This window comes from Amphiprion ocellaris, chromosome 7 (genome assembly GCF_022539595.1).
Source record: "Amphiprion ocellaris isolate individual 3 ecotype Okinawa chromosome 7, ASM2253959v1, whole genome shotgun sequence".
NCBI lineage: Eukaryota > Metazoa > Chordata > Actinopteri > Pomacentridae > Amphiprion > Amphiprion ocellaris.
The window spans coordinates 14,232,447-14,255,238 of record NC_072772.1 but is presented as its reverse complement, the minus strand read 5'-3'; the positions used below and the strand labels follow the sequence as shown (position 1 = coordinate 14,255,238).

Below are 22,792 nucleotides of genomic sequence, written 5' to 3'. Positions count from 1 at the left end.
CACATTCATCCTAATGTTTAATTCACTTGAAAGTTGAGCACAGGGCATGTTTTCCTTTCTTTCCGCTCCCTCTTTCTCCATCTCCCTGTGGCGATGTCACAGGGGATTAAGTCACGGAGGCCAAGGGACTTGTTTATGATTCATCTGGAGGGAGGCGGCAGCCGGTAGTAGTACCCACAGGGCAGGCAGCTAGCAGACAATTTCCCCGGCTCCCTCGCTTTCCTATATGCTAACAGGACACCCAATGCTGAGAAGTATTTAATGGACCTTTATGGAGATGCTGTGGAGGGAGCATTCTTGTAAACTCAAGATTACATATTTGGGGATGACGTAAATCTTTGCTAATGCATGAATGAATGGTTGTCTCTAACATCACTAGGAGAGCTTTGTGGTAATGAAGTCATAGTATATTATAAATATCTCTTTACCAGTACAAAGAGATGGAGGTTGAGTATTTTCCAGTGGATTTCAGACAGAGGCTGACTTTTTTTGGCATCCAGCTTCCATTGTTGTGCATCTCAACAAATATTCCATAATTCAGTTTATGAAATGAAGAAAGCATCTGTCAGTGAAGAACAGATTATGGAAATTACTTTATGAGAATATATTGGTTCATTCCTTTTGTTTTTGTCTCAGCTCGTGATTTAAACTAAGTCTGACACCAGCATTTCTTTACATTTTCCTTTATTTTTCTTTTCTTTTTATTTTCTCGGGCAGATGCAAATACGCAGCAACATGTGGTACCCTTATTGCTGGGAGGCATTTAAGCTCTCTCCAAGCCAAGTCTCAGCTAATTGCATGGCAGGTTTTTAACAACCTGTTGGAGTTGATTAACTTTTTTAATAGGTGTGCGTGTATTGCTGTGGCGAGGCGTGCTTTTCATTAGCCGACTCGCAGTAGGTAAACCACAACCAGCGCTAAAGGTTAGTTTGAAGCACGTGTTCAACCACAAAACAAGCTTATCTCAAGGTACGTTTTTCTGTTGTTCCATTATTACTAGCCTCCGATGTTAGTAATGAAAAATGGTTTGTTATTAGTGACGGACTACAGTGGAATTGTGTTATTCAACCTCGCTGGTGTCAGGGGAACTAACATATCACCACCGTTCAGTGGGACTTACTGTCTTCTTTTAATTGCTCTTTTAATTAACTTGTGTCTAGCCTTCGTCTTGTCAGAGGATGCCCGAGCATGCCATTTAGCACGAGGTAATGAGATTAACCTCTCGTTGACCAAGCAAATGTAGATTAAACATTATGGCCAGATGAAATGAGCTGGGCTTTATTTACTCATGTGCACAGGCAGGCGGCAGGCAGGCAGGCGAGCCACAACTCTCTCAGCAGTAACATAGCTAAAATGTCAAGGGGATAGAGGGGAGTGTGTTTGGCATTGAGTCGCGAGTGTGGCCGACCAGCTGCATGGGAAGGAAAGCAAAAGCAGCCAGCGCTGGAAAATAGTACGAAATTCTCCCACTCTGCTTCGCTATCTCAGGAGAGGCGACTGCAGACAGTCGATGAAAATGGGCCGCTAATCAGTCAGTCACACTCACACATGTGTTGAGGTCCGCACACAAAAACAGACACACACCTACAGCATCCAGACTCCCTCCCCTGTTGTACTCTGTTGCTGTCTTGCTCTACATGTTTACTCAGAAAGAATGCAAATGACTCCGTTTCCCACTGCACACACTCAGACGAACACATGCATACAATAACATGACCTCCATGAGTGTAAAGGCACACTCGCTGGGTGAGCAAGCTAACTGGTAAAGGCAGGGGGAAACAACACGTGGCATGTTTAGCTGCGCTTTTTTTCTCCTTTTTTTCTGTGCTCTTTCCAAGTGAATTCTTGTCCAAAGTTTGCAACATTGCTCAACACTGACTGTAATGTCTGTGGACACAAACATGAACATTATGCCTCAGAGATCTTGAAAAATGCAGTCATATCTTGTAAGTAGTCAGGATTTATTGTGAACATGCACGCTACATTCTTAAAAGTGCATTGTTCCTGCAAAGATCTTTATGTGCTAAATGATTCTCAACGGGACTCCCAACACATATTCTTAAAGGAGGATGATTCAGTCAAGCATCTACAAGGTTTCTCTGCACTGAAACACTATTTTACAGTCTGAAAAAGTCATGTTAATGTTTCCTTATTTCCAGCATGGATCCATGTTTTGGAATCATACTAACAGAAATAAAGTGAGTCAACATAACACCCCGGCTGAATTTGTTTCTTCTAATTCTTATCACAATAAATTCTGAATGATCATTGCTGCACAATTCTTGCAGTTTGTCCTCATTTCCTTTGGCACGTCAGTTAGCACACGCCATTGGCCTACTTTAAACACCCCCTTTAACAGCCACAGTACCCTTCAAAATGCACAATTCCTCAACGTTTTAAAGCAAAATCAAATTCAGTCAAATGCATTAGACTGTGGATTTATTTCATCTGCGTAAATTTAGGATATGGCTGTGCTTTGTCAAGGAAACCTCTATTGGGATAATGTGAGCCATTTCCACAGACTTTAGCTGTGACCTTCGCCCCGTTTCCTCCTAAGCCAAGGGTGTCGCTGCAAGCAAACGTCCTTCTCCGAGCCAGAATAAGCTGCCTTGGCCCAGCTAGTGCCGCACCTCGTTTTAATCAGGCTTTGGGGAGTGAAATATGGCCCTGGCGAGCATGCTGTACCCAAGCTCCATTCATCTGGTTTCAATCTTCTCTCCGCCCTCGGATGTGGCCGCGTGGGCATTCCTTTTCTAGACATAGGGGGTGGAAAGAAGTGGTGCTGAGCAGCACAAAGGGCAGGCATATTTGTTTGGAGGAGTGTGTATGTGTGTGTTTGTGTTTCGCTGTGAGGAGCCTACAACGTGCAGACAGATAGACACAAACTTTGTTTACTTGATAAAAACTGCAGAAGTCTATTGCTTTTGTACAGGGATGCTCTTCCAGAGTGGACACAAGAGTAGATTTAACCATCCCTCCCTCTTTTCTTGGTTATGTGTCTTGCTATATTTTTCAAAGTCAAAGTAAATGCATTCCCCATGCATGCCGTATGCCATAAACTGCTTTTAATTAGTTACAGCCCGAATGCACATAACATACTGTGGATATTTGCTCTATGTGTTTGTTCCATTACATAGCAATACATTGTAGGTGTTTTTTATGTTTGAGTGTGTGTGGTTGCAGCAAGTGAATAAGGTTAGTGTCCTGCATGAATGGACTTAGCTAATCATAAGGACAGATGGTGAGTTGGTCCATTAGCTCTCCTAAATGAGCCTAAGTGAGGCCTTTCCTGGAAGCCTTGCAGCCCCTGTTGACCTCCCTGGCCATCATACAGCCACCATTCTGGCTCTGTCAACTACCCCACCAGTCAACACCTTTCAGCATACAGCTGCCAAAACAGACGTGGCATCTGCTCACCTCTGGGGAAATGGCAGCCATCGACATGTCCTTCCTAGTCCAGGGCTTGGATGGATAGGTTACCTCTTTGTCCTTTGCAGCAAGCAGCTACAGCATTAGTGGCTGTAACAATATCATCCTGTCATTTATGCAAATGGCGTCCCGTGCTTTGTTATTTTCCGCTTAACCGATCAGGTAAAATGATGCGTCAGATGCATACCATAGGAGTGGCGACAGCAGTAATATGTCAGTGACGCAGCGCACTAGTGCTGGGCGGATGGAGAGAGGGAGTTAGCGTCCCGTCTGTTTTCAATTAGTCGATGAAATGTACAACATGGGAGCTGCTCTGCTGCATTCAGTTCCTATTCTCTCGTGGATCCAGCGAAGTAAATTAGTGTCGTTGCTGAGAGAAGCTTCGGCATCGAACCCCAGGTGAACTTAGGCTTTAGACAGTGACAAACAATCGCAGTGACCTAAATAATGGAATTAAATCTGCGTGTGCAGAGAGGCGAGGAAGAGGAGGACAAGAATAAGGGAAGTGTCCACACTCCCACTCTGACTGAGCTCAGAAAATGTAGCGCTTATATCCAGACTGGAACTATCTTACAAAGCTGTACTAGCAGAGCTAAAGTTTAGTGCTGCTCCAAATATAGCGCTGCCATCAGGGTTTGTTGTCTTCCCATTCTCCTCATTCGTCACGTGCCAGCAAACTTAACCATATAGCCCACTGTGGCTTTTATTGTCTTCCCACAAGTTGTTAAATGCTTCTTTGAAACACCACTGGGATATTGAATTGCATTTAATAAAAGCCAGGGGTGTAGTACTTTATAGTGCATGTGGTAGATACTATTTGAAGTTTTCATCGGTCTCACACTATTGTGGAGCATCCATCATATGGGCGACCACGATACATTCCACTTCCTGTGGCCATACACCTAGTCAGCTCTATTTTCAACCTAATGGACATAAAAAATTGCAGATTGCAGCAAAATGGACTTGGCAGCACAAAAGCTTATTAAGTATTGATCCGCTGAGGTCAGTGCCCATGTCCAGTCACTCCAACAATGTGAGAGGAGTTCATTCACATGCTTGCCAGCCACAAATTGAGATTAGACCACATAAATAACTGGGGAAATTGAGGAACATTTTACGAACAGAGAGCTGCGCACACGGTGATGTGCCAGGGAAAGCTGTAGGAGAAAAAGGTTGTTTATATGTGCACTCTGGGCTTTATGGCTGTTTATTTCAGAGCAAGCCCATCTGTCCAAACTCCAGCAGTGTTTAGCTGATATGATATCATACCATACCAAAGCCCAACAGGAAAGCTTTAAGTTGATCAGCAGCAGGCAAATCTGTCTTCTACAGTGTTTTAATGAATACAGCTCATCTTGTTTCTCCCTGCACCATCTGTCAGAAATGCAGGGTCAAGAATCTCCTTTCACTGAGTTGTCTATACTGTAATGTCCTTACCTACACTGGAGATCTCTGTCCTGAATAATTTCCTCTCCTGTTCTGGAACTCTATCCAACGAGAATACCTAAAATAACTCAATACAGGCCAGATCAAGAAACAAGAAGCGCCAGGGACAAAAGTTTGTTGAATATCAGAGAAATAAGAAAAAAGTTCTGCGCAGGAATTGAAACAAAGTATTGTTTGTGAGAGGAAACCAAATCTGATTTCTGTCAAAGCAAATATCATTTATCTCAGTGGATTTGGAGTTGTTTTCCTTTGATATCCTAAATTGCTGACTTACCACTTTGAAACCAAGCAATTGGTTTCTCTTCGGTCTTAGACACATGCTAGTGAAAATGAGTTTCAGCAAAATGTCCTTGGAAACAGCAAGAAAAAAAGTGTTTCACTTCAGAATGAAACATTTTTCCTGAATGTTCTCATATGTAATAGGATTCCTCTTCCCTCCATTAAAATGTGTTTTCTCAGCAGGGAACAGCAGGTTTATTCAAGACTGTGTGCATGTGCTGCAGGGAAGATGTGCCCTTTACACATACCATGTACTCACACGTAGCTTCAGTCACCTTGGTGATAAGTTTCTTCAAGACGTTAACTCCCTCTCATCTTTGCTGCATGCTGTTCTACAGCCTCAGATATGGAGACGCCCATGCAGAGGAACAAAGCAAATATCCGCACACGCTGGTTTGTTTAGGCTTCGCCAGATGTTGGGAGGAACCGTTGTTGCCTAGAGAGGTCACTGTCCAAGCCCCATTTAACTGAGGGGTGTTATCTGGTGCAAAACAGACCATTTGACATTTGGACCTTGTTCAGTCTGAGTACATTAAAGAGGAAAAATGTCTTGAGTGGTGTTCTTTGAAGCTGAATGCAACACTGTGAAAGGTTTAGCGCCACACAAGCTTCTGGAGATTATTCTGCAAGTCAGGCTGAAGTCTGTAAGATGCATTGCTGTAATTAACATTTTAAATGGGGACCATCCTTTCCAAAATGATGAATTGATTTAATTTTTTTAAAGACCAAAAAAAACTTTCAGCCAATCACAATCAATGCTGTTTTTGTGCAAAAGACTGAAGTTTGTTTGCGTGTCACTCTTTCCACTAGGTCACGTGTCCGCTGTGTTTTCTTTTCACAAAAAAAGTCAGACTGCTTACAATAATGTGTAGTGTTTCAGTGTTCTCTCTCACTTTTAATATACAGTTTTTGCACGTGTTTGTCTTTACCAATCCAGAAATGTGCAAGCACAGTAAATTAAGCAGACGAGCAGCATGTCTCATGCAGGATGTGGAGGTGAAAATGAATCAGAGACCTCACACTTCAGACCAGAGTGTAACCCTTTATGAGCAACGTGTGCTCTTTGAACAGTTTCAGGCTAAAAGTAGAAGATTTATGGAGCATCCTGGACAGCTACACCCATGGGTGTGGGTGATGCCACCAGATGCAGCGTTGATAAGATGTGTATAGCACTGTAAGCAGGTTTCACTGACTCGCTCGGTCCCTTGGGGAATGGTGTAATTAGCTTTTTTTCCCCATCTCCTCCCTACTTCCTTATTTTGCTGAGGGAAAATGCAGAATACTTTGGGGGAATTAAAAGTGCTTGTCGTGAAACTAATTTTGGATCTATTTTGGGGATCTGTCAGCGGGATGGCGTTGCAATCGCTCGACATGACAGCAATGACAAGGCCATGAAAGGGATGCTAATGAAGGCAATAAGAGCAGCACAAGGTGAGCATTTACCACAGGGCCTTACATTATTCAGACCTCAGTAGTATTCATCTCATTTTTCTTTTCCCATTGGTCCTCCTTCTCTTTTCCCATTCGCTATCCCCCTCCAGGTTCAAGGGATTATTGTGGAAATGATTCCTCTCCTTCTTTTCCTCTTCCAAACCACCCTTTACTGCTCCAGCCAGATTTCTTAGAAGCTACTCATCAAAGATGAACAGGATGGCCCTCACTTAGAAGTTTTCCCTCACAAGCTTCAGTTGGCTCATTTATTTAGCGGCCGTTACCCTCACGGTGTCACAAATGATGGAAGACCCTGATGCTAAGTAGAGCAGAACCAATAAGTATTATGTTATACATGCATGGACCTTTAGAGTATCATGTGTCGGCTTTACTGGTCTGTCTGTCTGCTTCATGATAACTATATTATTAAAGTAGAAAAGTAGAGCATCATACCTTAATTAAATACCTGGGGAGCGTGTAATGGAGGTTTTGCTTGAGGTGTGGAAAGCTGCAAGTAACAGTAAAGTAATCATTAAGTTACTTATTTTATACTTTTCTAGTAAAAATGGTGGAGCAAAAATAATCACTAATATTGAAGAGATAAGACACAGAGTAAATTAAGAACTGCATAAGCGGTTACTAATTAGCAGCTAGCTCTTATTTGCTCCTTACACATTTCTTCTTAATGACTCAATGTACCTTATTGTAAGTGCTACTGACAAAAGCTTCATGTCAGCAGAAGGTAGCATTGGTCGCCGGGTGTGAGGGAAGAAGGATTATGGGATTTTATCCCTTCAAAGAGCCAGCCTCCAGTCAAGGAAAAAAAAATGGCCTCTTTGATTTTCACAGGAGCAATATATTCATGAGTTGGACCTTGAAACTACAAGGAGACTAGTGTAGTGTGCCATATGCAAAACATGTGTTTTAATGGGGCATGATAACTTGGTACATTTAAAGAGACTTACCCCTTAAGAAGCTGTAATTAAAAAAGGCGAGCTGTGACTATATGAATAAAGGAGTCTCTCACAGAACGTGCAAGGGGGTTGTTTTCTGGAGCTGCTGATTTTAATTCTAACAACAAAAGGCGGCCGCTTGTCTGATGAAACGTGAGGGATTTTTTGTGGCATGCCTCAATCCTCAAAGGTATTGGGAAAGGGGAATAGGGCAAGATGTGACCTACCTGTGAATCTGTTGGTATATTACGTAGCCTACTGTATGTTTGGCATTTGAGTAGCCAGTTCAGGTCACACAAGAAGGCTGTGGGTGGAAAACAACAAAGCCTTTAAAACAACACGCTGAGCTGTGACTGTTTCGCTGTTGCCTCCTGTCCTGTGCTCTTCTCAGCTTGTTTGTCAGCTAAAAAAAAAAAAAACGAGCTCTATGTCAGCAGTAAGAATGGATGGATTGTATTTGCCATGTGAGATTTTGCTCGTTACATTAAATGCATCAAGTCCTATGGAGAACACAGCCCAAACTTTCCTCCTTCTCCTGCTCGTGTATTCAAATCCGCTTCTTGATAAGCCTGTAATTGACAGAAGATAAACAGTCCTGGCACCGATTGGCAGGGTAGGGAGATTATTGTTACTTTTGCCTGCTGCAGTCAGGCTGTAAATGTCACTCAAACGTAACTTGAGTCTGTATGTCTCACAAAGCTGTATTCCAAATCATAGGTTTGTGCACTGAGGCACTGATTTACTGCCAGCAGAAGATAGTCTCTTGCATCTCTGCTATGTGGATAGGCAGCAGTGGATGTGTCTTTGTGATAGAGCATGAAGCCTACATCATACATGCCAGTGGTTCTGCATCGACATAAAATGTAGATGTATTCTATACGGGAAAAGCAGCACGGATGCACACAGCGGGAAGTTGTCAGATGAAATAAAACAGTGGCAATCTTATTTTTTCTCTCGAGCATCTATGAACCTGTATCTAAAACCACCTTTGTAATTGTATAATCCTTCCTCCTCACAGGTGACTTACCATAAATGCTCAGAAATAAGGCAATGCACCATTCCTCCACCCCTCCCTCAGCCCATTTTGCTCCGTCCTTTCGCTTCTCTCCCACTTCGTGATCTCCTGCGTTTGAGGACCAGAGGTCATAAGCTGTGGACATGGCAGAGGCCCCAGTCAGGCCGATGTGCTGACTGAGGGGATATGGGGCTTGACTTTGGGCAGTGCGAATGATCCGGGCCTGTCTTGTTTGTCTGTCTGTCCGTCTCACTGGCTACACTATAATGAGATTGCAGGGCTCTGTAAGGCGGATTTACTGGAGCACAACTCCCCCTAGGGCCTTTTCATAGAAATTGGTTCCTCCATATTTCACCCCAGCCTCTCTCTCTCTCTTTGTCAAATGTGTCTATCTTTCTCCCGCTCACACTCCCTCTTTCTGAATCTCAGCTGTTAGCTCCCGCTTTCTTTTGTTAATTATGATATGCTTCTTTCCTTTCTTTCTGTGGGTAAAGACTGAACCTAGCCACAAATGGAGGCATGAAGCTGAGCCAAACAGAACTGAGAAAAGAAGACACAATGGAAGAGAAAGGGGGATGGAGGATAAGGCCTGGGATATGGCACCAGCTACCATATCACAAGTCCTCTCCACATTTATCTCTCCCTCAAGATGGCTATGTTTATTTAGATGGCCTTTCCCTTGTCCTTGTGGAATCTCATAAAGACACATGAATGCATACACACTACTGTGACCAGGAATGTTATTAAGGCAGATGCTACTATGCCTCATAGTTTTTATTGTTTCTGGGTCACCTTACTGCAAACTGAAAAGCCAAGGTCATAAACCCAAGCTAAATCCAGACACAATTTTCATACTGTGTGTGCAAAGCTGCCACAGAGATGTATTCTGCTGTGTCTCATAGTGGATGTTGACACAAATGATGGGGTCTTGCAGTCCAACCATCCCAGCTGTGCACACGGTGAATGAGGCCAATCCAAATGCGAGCTCAAACTCACATCAAGGCAAGCTTATTTTGGGAGCACTGTGTCATCCATTCCACAGCACAAAAGCCCCTCTGCAAGACCATAAATAATCGGCAAAGTGGGGAGCAGTGACTGTATACCAACCAAATAAAAAAAATAAACTACTGACTTGTCGGCCAACTCTTTCTGGTAAAAACAAACACAAAGTTCTTTCCGTCACAGATACAAGGTACTTGGCATCAGTTTTTTTATGTTAAATATATTCATTTTATGGCACTTAAAGCCTCATTGTTAGATAATAAATCACACACTTGACACCAATAAAGTGGAAGTGATTTTTTGAAAGTCGATGTAAAGTCAGCTAGTGGAAAGTCAAATTCTTGGTATCAGAAACAATCGCAATTCCCTCCTTCTTTGGTCACCCTTGCACTATCTATCTTTCAGGTAAACTCTTCCATTTACAGAACCTATAAGCAGTGGGCAGTTAAGGATGAGGTGAGAGGTGAGAAAGGAAGCAGGGAGCCCTTATCAGGCCAGATACACCAGTGCAGGATTCTGCCCCGGGCTGCCGATGAATGTGGGAGCACCGATTACCAAGTGTAGCCTTGGGAGCTGAGGAGAGACAGTATGCACAGGTCTACCAGCAGACCCCTATACCACCGTTAACTTGCACCATTAGGTCCAACCAGCTGTGCATGCACACACGGTCTGAGCCTCTTGAATATTCTTTATGCTGCAAAGCACTCTCTCTCTTATTTCTGACATCCAATCCAGTATCAGTGGGGAGCCCACAAGATGAATGACCCTGCAAATGCTGCATTAAAAAGTCATAAACGGGGATACCTTCTGGGTGCAGGAGCTCCACTGTGAGGAGGGGTGGCCCTTATTTTTCTGCTGACTAATGATTTGAACTAAGCAGGTGGGCCAACGGACCAGAAGGACCTTAGCAATTCGCCCTGTCGTTCTTGGGCTGCCAAAGGGACGCAGAAGCTGTCAGCCAACTGCAAAGAGCTGTCTCTCCCTTCCTGTCTATGCCCAACTGGTGAATGCCAATTAGAAACTTTAAATTTGATTGACAGTGAGTAGCCCAGAGCGCCTCGGGTTTATGGCAGAGAAGTCACAAAGTAGTGACAGAGCTTAAAGAAAACTTGCAAAACTGCTGAAATCCACCACATGATGTCATCTGTATGGTTGAAGCTCTTTTGGGAGAAGTGGTTTCTGTGAGGCTGGTCTTTGCCTCTGTGTCCTGCATCAGCACTGACTCATTGGTTTCACAGCCCAGAGCTGACATTTTCCTTGGCCCAAAGATCACTTATGGGCCAGGGTGTTGGCTCCTATGAGGATGAACCAGTGGACAAGTGGACAGGCGCCCAGTGAGTGCTGATGCCTTCACATGGCCTCCTGTGGAACATTTGACAGCATGCAATTGTGTGTGCTGAGCATAAAGACATCCAGGCATCAGTTTCTCTGGGTTGAATCACTCCACCGCAAACATAACACCTGTCAATGTACATAGTTTTTGTTCAGATATGTATCCCACACCATAATGTTTTTTGTTTGTTCTGTGCAAACAGGAGGGCATATTGAGTTTCTGAGAACCTATTAAGTAGCATGATAATGAAAAGGAGTGACAATATTTACACAGCCTGCACATTTCACTTCAAATGAGCATCTGCCAAGCCAGATAAGTTTTATTTTAGGCACTCAGAGTCCCCTCGAGCTATTGGTTCATTCAGCAATTAAATTAAAGGCAGGTAGTTAAGTTAAATGTGGTAGAGCCAAAAATATATGTCACATCTCAGTGTGTGAACTCAGTGGAGCTCTGAAGCATTGTACAGTCTTTCTACCAAGTAGAGGGAGTCAAATATCTCACCACTGCACCCTCCCTCATATACGAGCACACAATCACACACACACCCACGCAATCCATAGTCTCAGCTTCTAGCAAAACCCCGTGACGCCTCTGGCTAATTCCACTCAAGCCCTCTGGGCTGTCCAGCATCCTCCAATAAATTAGCCTTGCTGCTCTCCCAGTGAGACACAGGCCCTGACAGTCTGGCCAGTACACAGAGTTACTCGCTTGTACACACATTCATAATTGCTGCTTTTTACTGCAACCCCAACTCTTAACTAAGTAGACTGTGGAAGTTTTCAGTATGCATGTTATTCTGACTGAATGTTCCATTTGCTATGGTTATGGATATTGCAAAAGATATGTGGTTGACTATTGAAATAGTTTCCACATTGACATCTGTTGCTATATGGGAAAGTGGCCAGGGCAAGGTTGGAAAATTTTAGCAATGCAAGTGACTCAGTAATTGCATCTCTTCAGTCTTAGTACACCGGGACACAACTCCTCAACACATCTGCTGTGAATAAGACTGTGCAAGCAAAAAGTCATCACAATACTTCTCCCTGACCTCCTATGCCAAACTTTATTCCCTGTATACAGCATCCCCATTCTGTCTCCCTTCGGTGTCCGGGTGTGACATATCTCAGCCTCTGTCAGATAGTGATTGGGATTCTGGGTCATATCTCTCTCCTCGTCTTCTGTCTCAATTTCCTCTATCAGCATGGTTTTGCTTCCTATACTCTGCATCTGTCTCTTGTCTCAAGCTCCGATCGAGCCAGTGTCCCTGTCTGACATGTCTCTACCTCTCCCTCTCTGTTTTCCCTCTCTCCCTCAGTTCTATTCAGCCTGCTGTCAGTGGGTGCCCAGACGGAGATGAAGAAGGTCGTTGGGGACAATGCCACCTTACCGTGCCACCACCAGTTCCCATCGTCCAGCTCTCTTGACATCGAGTGGCTACTGCAGAAACCAAATTCCAAACAGAGAGTGGTAAGAGTAGATTCCATTTTGCTTCCTGTTTCAAACCAGTTTTTCCATCATAAAACAGTTGACATATGAACTTTATACATACAAAAATACAAAAAGTTTCCTGTAGTTATGTTATGACTTGGATAGAAAGAACTCTCTGCAAAGTTTTTGCAAACAGAGACTGACCCTTGCTGGAACAAAATGACAATGGAAACATTTGTGCGAAAACAGATCGCTGACTGCAGATGTGTCTAATATGAACCTCACATGTGCTTGAGGTATACTTTTCCTTTTCATTCCTTTCTTCTGTCTTTCTCTCTCCTTTTCTCACATGTACGTTAAATCTTTTCTCTATTTTTCCTCCATTTGGGTCATGCTGATTGAGTCCAAATCGGAGCCATAACAGTTGCACATTAACTCAATGCCTAAAGTTACCGAAGTTTTAGTGCTGTTCACAAAGGAGCAATTGTGTCGCAGAATGTTCCTCAACTCATTTTATATTTCTAACCTTGGACCCTTTTAACTTTATCAAACATACAAGGAATAAACACCAGATACCAGACATGAAAAACACTCGAAATTAAGTTTTCTTCACTTTCAAACTAAGGACTGTCTCATATTCTGGTAGTATATGTAACATTTGACGGGAATACTGCAAGGAATGGCTAATTTATTTACATAGAGGCTTGGTACTGTTAGCCCAAAATAATTGCCCAGAAGAGTTACCAAGATGGGTGCTGAGTGGTGACATTTGCCTGTTAGAAATTTGCTTGGAGGCTGATGAACAGTGAAACATACTTGTAGTTTTTCTTTCAAGTTTTTTTGGCCATACTTTGTGAATAAAACACAAGCTGTTAACGTCACCAGTTTAGAAAGCTAGCTTGATAAAAATAGAAGCATATTTGTTCCTTCAGACACAAGCAGGCTTATTAAGAACTGACAAATGTTGCTTCACCACTTTCTGTGTAGACAGAGTGTGAGACTACAAACTCATTAAAGATCCAAGTTTCTAAATTGTTAGTTCATGGAATAAAGTCTGTGTTTTTCCTAAACTGCTCTTGTAATACTTGTTATTATGCACTTGTTTTTAACACAGTGAATTTTAAAGTTTCATATACTTTTTGTTGTAGATTTCACAAATCTGCTACTCTGTCTTTTAAATTGTAAACCCACAAGTTAACTGCCATGTAAGACAAAAGTAGCTCACAATTTCGTGGTTTTCATTTCCAAATAGATTATTTATGTAACATGTCCTGCTATGTTTGCAAAATGACAGAAATTAAATCAATAGATGTGACTGATTCTAGTTTCATTATATCCTCCAGCCTCAATCAGCTACACCACTTTGTCCTAACGTCTTCAAATGGCCTAACTGGGTTTTGTGTCTCACAGCGTCTGATGGTCTTTTGGTATCGTTTCACTGATTTTGAATCCCTACAGTCCTTCTCCCAAATTGAATGCACTATATGATAACAGAGCGAGTGCAAGAAATCTCACTAGCTTTGTGTTGGAAGGAAGAGATTTCCTTTCTCTTTGAAAGCCGTTTGTTCATGTGCTTTTGTGTCGGTTGGCACAGAAAAGTGTAACACTGTCAGAGAGGAAGGCCTAGTAGAGTGTGGAGGGGAAATAGAGGGACTAGGAATGAAAGAAAGGCAAAACAAGTGTCTTACGCTTTGATGATTCAGAGGGGGGCTGCCACATTGCGATGAATATTTAACGGGAAGATAACATTGAAGAAACCATTAATTAAAATCAAACGTCTGAAAATTTGATTAGGAAAGAGACTGTGCCTGTAGCTGAATAAATAAATCATTCTTTTGTTCTGCTGGAAGGCCGTGTTGAGTAGGAAAGAGCATCTTGTCAACATTTAGCCTCTGTTAGCAAATGTACAGGCTACGTGTGTTAAGGGCACAGAGGGACGAGGGACGAAGCACCAAATCCATCTAATCGAGATGAATCCTAAAGAACTCACCCTCTGTTTTTCACTGTGCTGATCTTCAACCATAAATGTAGTTAACCAAAGCTCTTGGTGTTACCATAGCGACAGTTTGGGCACAGATCTGCTAAATATTCATCAATAGTCCAGTGACAGTGTGCATACTCTGTATTTCTTCTTCAAGCAACCGTACAATTTTGTTCAGCAGTTTGGTTGACAGTTTAAAAAACAAAACTTAAATGTCTTAGATTCCATGTAAAGCAGTAATAAGTTCTGAATTTACGACACCACAGAAAACTGATATTAGCCACCCAGCCAAATCTGAATCATTTAAAAACCACTAAGCATATATAATTAGGTTTCAAAATCATAAAATCATAAGCAGTATTCTCTGCTCTGGAACTCTGTTGGCATGTCAGATAAAAGTGTTGATTTACATTTTTTACATTTTTGCAATACTTCCATCACTGTGCAGCTGTGGACTAAGTTACCTACAATAATAAACCAAGTACACCAGGCAACTTTAACTCATTGGCGGGCATTTACTGCCTATGAAAGCACCAGATGTCAGTGGGATGAGAGGATGAAGGCCAGTAGCAGATTTTCAGGGAGTCCCAGTTGTCCCTCATGAAAGTTTGTAATCTACCCGGTGTAAAATAATCACTGCAGAGGCGGATGTTAATCCCCCTCTTTTTCATCTCATCACTCTTAGGAAATGTAAAGAAGGAAAACAAGCTGTTCAGATTCTGGCATCCAGGGAAGACACATTTGCATAGCTCGCTAGCAAACTGTAGACTGTAGTAGGTGTAGCAACAGAGCGATAGAACCATTTTCTTGTTTTTATAACATTAGAGTGCTGGGGGGGGGGGGAATAAATATGCAAAGTTTGGCTCCAGTGCATCATCAAGCTGTGATTTCTGGCCCACCCAAAAATCCTGAATGCAAAGACAATGAAAAATAATATTATAATAATATTATATATAATATATAGTTAATTTTTTTTTTTTATATATATATATATATATATATATATAAAAAAATAAAATTATATATAATATATATAATAATATTATATATATTATAATATATATATTGCTATAGTTCAGAACACAGTCAGCAATCATAAATTAATGTGTTTAAATTAAAATAACAATACATTTCCTTTACACAGATTTAAAATTTTGCAGTGTCAACAATACAGTCGCAGTATTCCTTAACAATCCTTTATCAGAGTAATAATCATATATCAGGTTTTGTTATTTTCTGTTTAAACAAAGCATGTTGTTTTTTTTTTTTAACAATTTCCATTTTAACAAAGCATATGTTCTATGAAAATAATATACATAAATGGGAATCTGAAATTGTTGCCATATGCAAACAGTGCAGGCAGAGTTCAGGTTTTGTTTTGTTTCCTTGTTATCATTAAAGCCAGAGAAGGCAGGGGTGTCTAGCAGTCTCCATACAGTTTATTCAATTTATACTAAGTAAACACACCGCCTCATTTTAATTGCAAAATACACTATACAACAGCCTGTGGTCATTTTGCAAAATTCCTCACTCTCAGGACACTCCTCTACCTCTCTATCAGTCTCATAAGCATGTGTGCAGAATACACCCAGACATAACCAGGAGGGTAAATACACACGCACACATGTTGTGTAGTCTGCGCTCACATATCTGTGAGTAATAAATGTCCCGAGTTCACGAAGGCAGCAGAAGTGTGCCCATAGGCAGATACTTTTTAAATGTGCCCTAGTTTGTTTAGGCGCCAGGGTCGTGTCACTTTGCGCCTGTAGCTTTGGCACAGTAACGTATATCTGTTTGAATTCACGGTGTATTAGGCGTTTGCTCGGAAGCCAGCCTGCGCGTGTAGGTTTGGGTGCATGTGTGTGTAAATGGCCAGTCGTCACCTGTGATCACAGCAGGTGCCCCTGTTTCTTAGGCACTGATGCGCTGTGGCACCAGCATTTAGCAGTCCCCATCTGCAGGCTCTCACTTGCCCTGAGTAATAGGCCACTGTGACAGCTGTGTTTGTTTGTGTTTGTGTATGTGGACGGAGAGAGAGAGCGAGAGAGAGAGAGAGAGAGAGAGGCAAAGACACACAAGGAGAGGACAGAAATAAACAAAGACGTAAAAGCTAGAGGAGAGAAAATGAAAGCTTTCCGGTACAGGTTTACAGATGTTACATGTCTTTGGTGAAATTTCAAATCACCTAATTTTTTCCTTTGAAGAGCCCGTCTTCGCAAACATCAATGAACCTTGTGCTAAAAATAAAAAGAGGAAAGAAAAACAGATTGTGTCACTTGCACACCGTAACACAATCATCTTTTTGTGTACCAGCCTGGTTTGTGACTGGGATACACTTCATGTTATCATTGTGCCTTTTGTGTTGTATATTTCCAACGAAATACTTCTCTAATAAGCAAAGCATGAAGAAAAAACAATATATAGACGAAAAAAGACTGTATATGCATCTTAATAGAAATGATTAACATCTACATACATATACACACATATGTTTGAATGCACACTCAGGTACAAATGTGTTGGGATAGTGACACAATTTTCATCATTTTGCAACCACCACAATGCATTTGAAATAAAGCAGTCAAGATAGACTTTCGAATTGAATCCAAAAATAAATAAATGAAATGCATTAACTATGTAGGAATTAGTCCACACTTATGAACTGGACTCTATGTGTGTGTATAAGCATATGGTACACACATATACAAACATATGCATACCTATCCACATGCATATTAACAGTGCTGCTGTCATTAGCAGTAATTCTTATCATTAATACCTCAAGACCACCCCATTTGACAAACAATATCACTATCAGTAGGTTTGCTCTATTTCTAAGAATGACTAGTGCAATGCTGCTGATTTAGCCAAGCCTTGTAACTGATACTTTATAGTACCTTCTTTCACATCGGCATAGTTTTTATTCATTGACTGACCATTTTACATCTCCAGTCTGTGCAGATAAGTAAACTGTCGTAACAGTGTAGCAGCTTTGCAACACGCTGATATCAACACATCATATATAGAGGAAGCATTCTGCTGACAATAGCATTATGTGTTCAGGAGTTATGGCATAAGATTCTAAGCAAGCCACGCTACAGACATTTAGCAACATTCACAGGCAACAGTATTATATAAATAAACAAAATAATTTCTAATTTGAGAATTAGTCAATTATTGTCCATACTGATTTGCACAATTTAGGAGTTATGCATTAATAAGTGGAGTGCTTTAAAACAGAAACATCGTGGCACTACTGGATTCAAATCTGGTCAATATCTAAAAAGGAATATGACCTAATTTTCATTAAAGTAACAAAAAGTGAGTTTAAGAAACACATAATATCCTTGCAAGATATAAACTGAACAAAGGGACATTTTCTTTGTTTATTGTCTGAAAATATAGCATTTTCTACTCTGTGCTTTGGACTGTGTTGGGTGTGATGCATTTGTTTTATCTTGTGGCTTGTTATTTTGTTCTAACATCTCATCAGTGCCACTGTGGGTACTTAAATCTTTTATCGCAGCACCAGAATAGATTTTTTCCACTTATTTATTTATTTTTTTGGGGTCAATTTGACAGCTCGGATTGCAGACAGACCATAAGAAGATAACAGCGCTTACGGATAATCAGCTAAATGAACAGAAAATGGCAGGATACTGGCATTGTAGCAAATGCATTCATTTGTAAAATATTATTTCCCATAGTGTTAATTAAAAAATGATTGTTAACAGTGTTACCCATGAGTGCTGGTATTCAGTTTCTCTCAAGTCTGCGCAGCCAGTCAGGGAGTATGTGGATGTCTGAGCTGTGCATCATTAGAGTTATGTAATTTTTAACGTTAATGGCAGTCTACCAGTCAAATATATCAAGGGTATTAGTGTTGAGACACAGAAATTAAGTTAACCAAATGTGCTGTTAAGTGATATGAAAATCTTATTTGGGGGATTGGTAGCATTAAGTAGATGAATACTGACATCACCGGCACTTTGAATGTAAGAACCAGATCCCTGAAGAAACAGGAGAATTCTTTTAAAAGGAAGAGAAAGGGAAGCTAAGTGTCATTAAGGAATTAGGAGATCGTCACACACGAGTTTGATTTTTAAAATTTGGGCTCAGGAACGAGGACAGACGCCTGATGGCCTTCTTAGTGAGGGGATATCTTTCAATTTCTGAGTTGATTGCAATATATAATGTTCAAATAAATGTCTGATTATCTTCTTTCCCATGTCTAGATCATTACCTTCTTCGGGGGGCAGGTGTACACCAATGAGGCGACAGGCAGCGAGGCCAGCCGCCTGTCCTTTGCTGGGGAGTACCTGGGTGGAGACGCCTCCCTGCTGATCAGTGACCTGCTGCTGACCGACTCCGGGGAGTACTACTGTAAAGTCAAGACTGGGGGAAAGTACCACTGGAGCCAGGTCAACCTCATTGTGCTGGGTGAGTGTTTTCAAACACTTTGTAATATGCGCACATACGCTCAGTTTGTAGGCACACGCACACACACACACAGAAGCACACACACATCCACACACATGCCATCGAGTTACGAAGAAGCCCATTTGTACATGGAAAGTACACACACAGTCTGTCACACGCATACGCAGACCTAATCACTGGATCATTAGCCTGGCACATTTCCTCTGTCATGCTGACTGATCTAATGATTCAATTTGATTCAGACAGTGTGATTTGATTTCGCTCGTGCTGTTTGGGTTCGTTTGGATTGCTTTGTTGATGAGGTGAGACCAGAAACATGCAACTGGGTTTGGAGGAGCACAGAGCTGATTGATTGAGTTAGAGACCAAGTTACATGGAGAGATATCAAGTTAACTTCTAATACATTTCTGTCCTTCTCGAGATCTACGAGAAGACGGATAGCAGACCTTTCCCTAACTTTCATGTCCATTGTGTAATCACATTTAGTACACTGAAAAAAGTCAACAGCCATCAGTCTAACTACAGATGAGCTACTTAGAAAAATTATTTGTTCAAGTCAGACGTAGCTCTCGCAACTGCAGAAAAAGCCTGTTTTGGCATCATAAGCGTCACCAAAGTCTTTGTACATTTTATCCTTGAGTTTTCTGGGGGGTTTTTTGTTGGTTTTTTTTGTTCTTCTCATTCAGCCAACATACAGATGGCTATAAATGGCTCTGCTTTACAACTAGCTCACTGGTAATATGTGTCTCTGCCTGCACGTCACAAATAGCTAAACAATTCTGAAGGACAGACAGCAAAAGGAGAGCAGCTCTACCACAAAAGCGAGCCACAAAAGTCCAACGGGAGGACTGAGATCGCTCTCAATGTCAGAAAAGCAAGCGATTTATTAAAACATCATGGGAGATTAGTTCAACCCGCGGTTATTGGTTTTCTAATGGAACAGTCTGTTAATCCTCTCGCTCTCACTCTCCTCTCTCTTCCATAAAGACATTCCAGTGAGTTAGTGCCTCGATTTTTACAAATTGCCCTCAGCTTTGCGGTGACACTTTCGATTTTGAGAGAGACGAACATTTGCATTTTTCCTCTCGCTCCCCACGCTAAGATAATAGCTTGGCAGCCGAGCTGGTAGCTGGCTTGGCATGAGGAAGTGTATGTGTTTGTGTGTGTGCCAGAGTTTGTGCGTGCATACAGTGGTTGTGTACGTTTATGCGTAGGCTTCCACATTCAGGCCTGGAAGTCTGCACTGTACTTATTACAGGAGGTGGGGATTTGTATGTGCAGATTGTGGACTGTTTAAGTGTGCATATAGGCAACTATAGGTATATTTTTGTTTTACTGGGGTTGTGCATTAAAGTTTTGCACTCCAACTTCTCCTACTGCAGTTGGCCCAGCTGACCGTGTTGGAGCTAAAGTGTCCCTGATCAGCTCCTCTCATTATATTATTCACAGAATGTGAGAAGAATATCCTCTGCTTCTGAGAGCGGGGTATGAACAAAAGGAAGTTAAGCAAACAAAGGGAGAAAGCTGCCTGACTTTGTGCACTGGCTACCATTAACTCCCCAGCATTTTAGAGATACTTTTACTGCAACTGTGCTGACAAGCAGCAAAAACCGAACACACAAACGTTGCTAATAGGACAGCATGACAGAAATACAAAATAGATATTTAAATTTAGTTCACCGCTGGTCTAAAAATATGTCACTTGGGAGGCAGAAAACAGTGTGCTATTTTCCTAGTTTAGCAGCCTTTCAGCTTCTATCTAAACAGAGCAGCGTTCCAGGGTCCAGCAGGCTCCAGCTATACTGTGCTGCGCCTCCAGCTACTGGACTATGACCAGAACCTTTTGACCTGTGGAGAACATATCACCACAAGCGTTCACAGCCAGCTTTGGGGTCACATTGATCCATTGCCTATGGGACTGTTTTTTTTTCTGTGTGTGTCACCAGCTATGAGATGGTGAGCTCGATTAACCTATCCCTTTTGAGCAATTCCAAATGGCAATACTAAGGGATATAGATAGAAAAAATCTAATAAAGTTTATAATGTATGTAAAGCATTTCAAACTCAACAACTTAACAAGGCATATATACTGTTATTATCTCTCATTTTTTTATATCCCTGCTCTACATTTTATGTAGTGTTTTATTCTGGGCTGATATATGCTGGTGCAGGGCTGTTTCTCTTGGCTTTACATTAGAGAATATCTCATGCTCCAGTAACCTTTGTTTTTAAAAAGAAATGTTATTCTAAGCTGTAATTTAACGAACCTTGTACAAAAAAATGAAGAATTGCTTTTATGAACTGCAGAGAATTTGTTTGAGCTTTAAAACTTTATTAAATAGCCATAATAACAGGTCAACATTTGGAAATGTCGCAGTTTAAAGATCCAGCACAGAGTTTCTGCTTCATTTTTAGTTAAACAAGTACTGAAAATCTGCTTTGGTCTTTTTAACAGATTTATCTTTTCTTTCTGTATTTTTGGAAAGTTGATAACTGCATATTATAAACTGATTTGCAAATTTTCCTAGCAATTTATATTTAGACTAACACATTTTCTCTATATTTGTTGGGTGGCTCTTGTGTTATCTGTTCTTGTTATCCCACTGTTTGTTCTATTCATGTTATTCTACAACAAGCACAATGCACCAACTAATTACTCAAAATGTAATGCAAAACAGAGAATAATGGATGTATGCTGCATTTTCTGATATGATAAAAAAAGCAACTTTTCTTTTCACATTTGTATTCAACTGTTCCTGACTGTTATGCGTTCTTACAGTCAAGCCTTCCAAGCCGAGGTGCTGGATGGATGGAAAACTCCAAGAGGGCACTGATGTCAAGCTGAGCTGTAAATCCAGCGATGGTTCAGACCCCATTAGCTACAAGTGGGAACGAGTGCTGGACAAAGGCAAGAGTCTGGGCAAACTGCCAAACCTGGCACTGATAGGTAAGAAAAATAATTGGCACGACACTGACATGCTGATTCACCATTCAGCCCCTCTGCAGAGAAATGCTATGAAGATTCATTTTCTTATTAGTGATTTTTTATAGGCTGCATTTGTCCAAGGGAGTGTTTTGCTGAGCGCACCACCTTTCCCTCACCTCTTCCCCATCTGCATACATTTGCAAACACAGTCACCTAAATCTGCCAAGCCCAGCTATACTCTCCCACTGCTGCTGCTCCTTGAGCTGCTTCACTGGAGTAATTAACAGTTGCAACAATTTGCTCGAGGGCACTTAGATGCGCTCAGATTGTCTCTGTTAATCCACTGATTCTGCATGCCACTATTATCTTCAGACTCCTGCCACTCTCTCTAAATTTGAGCAATAAACCCAGGACCACATAATGTGTACTTCATGTTTTTTTTTTTTCCCCAGGAAATCAAACAGAACACTGCCTTGTGATTTCTAGATGTATTCTGTTGGGATGTCTTATTTAAACACAAGAATGAAGGCTGATACTGTGATCTGATGAATATGTCTGTGACAGTGAAATGTCAGTCTGGCTCAAGTGAATAATACCTGCACGCATGAAGTCGGTGTAAGTGTTTTCTTGGATTGTGTGTAAATTGGAGAAAATCAAATATAATACACAGAACTGGACTGGCGGCTCGGACTATATTCTGCATCAAAAAACATTGGCTCCCTAGTAGCCCCGAGGCTCACTTCACTCACATGGTGCTGATTCTGGCATTCCTCTTGGATGATAACCAGCCATATCTGCCTCTAAACAGCAACAGAGACGGTTTATAGCAGAAAAGCTAATGGAAGGGCATTTGTCCCTACTGTGTATACTCCAACCTCTCAGTTTTCACTACAGTGTTCAACTGGCATCCATGAAGGCGCATGTCCAGACAAAAACCTTCAAATTAATGACATCCACCAAACAACACCTGTTCAGTCTAATTAGTTTTCATTGGACGATAACGCACGGCGTCAGCAGCCATTATTTATGGGTTTGGTGAAAGGTAGTATCACATGGTTGTCATTGCTGGGGATGACTAAATATCCCATGGGGCCGTGAGGATCCGTCGCTCTGTCAGACACACTCCTGC

The 22,792-nt window shown here is 41.5% G+C and overlaps 1 protein-coding gene across 1 annotated transcript in view; it reads left to right on the top strand.

Moving 5' to 3' along the window:
* clmpb (CXADR like membrane protein b) overlaps positions 1 to 22,792 on the top strand; it is a 66,671-nt gene that overhangs the window by 35,819 nt on the left and 8,060 nt on the right. The window contains exons 2-4 of the mRNA XM_023282486.3: positions 12,204 to 12,355; positions 18,533 to 18,737; positions 21,517 to 21,684. Of these exons, the coding sequence (XP_023138254.1) occupies positions 12,204 to 12,355; positions 18,533 to 18,737; positions 21,517 to 21,684 (525 nt within the window). The remainder of the gene's footprint in view (positions 1 to 12,203; positions 12,356 to 18,532; positions 18,738 to 21,516; positions 21,685 to 22,792) is intronic.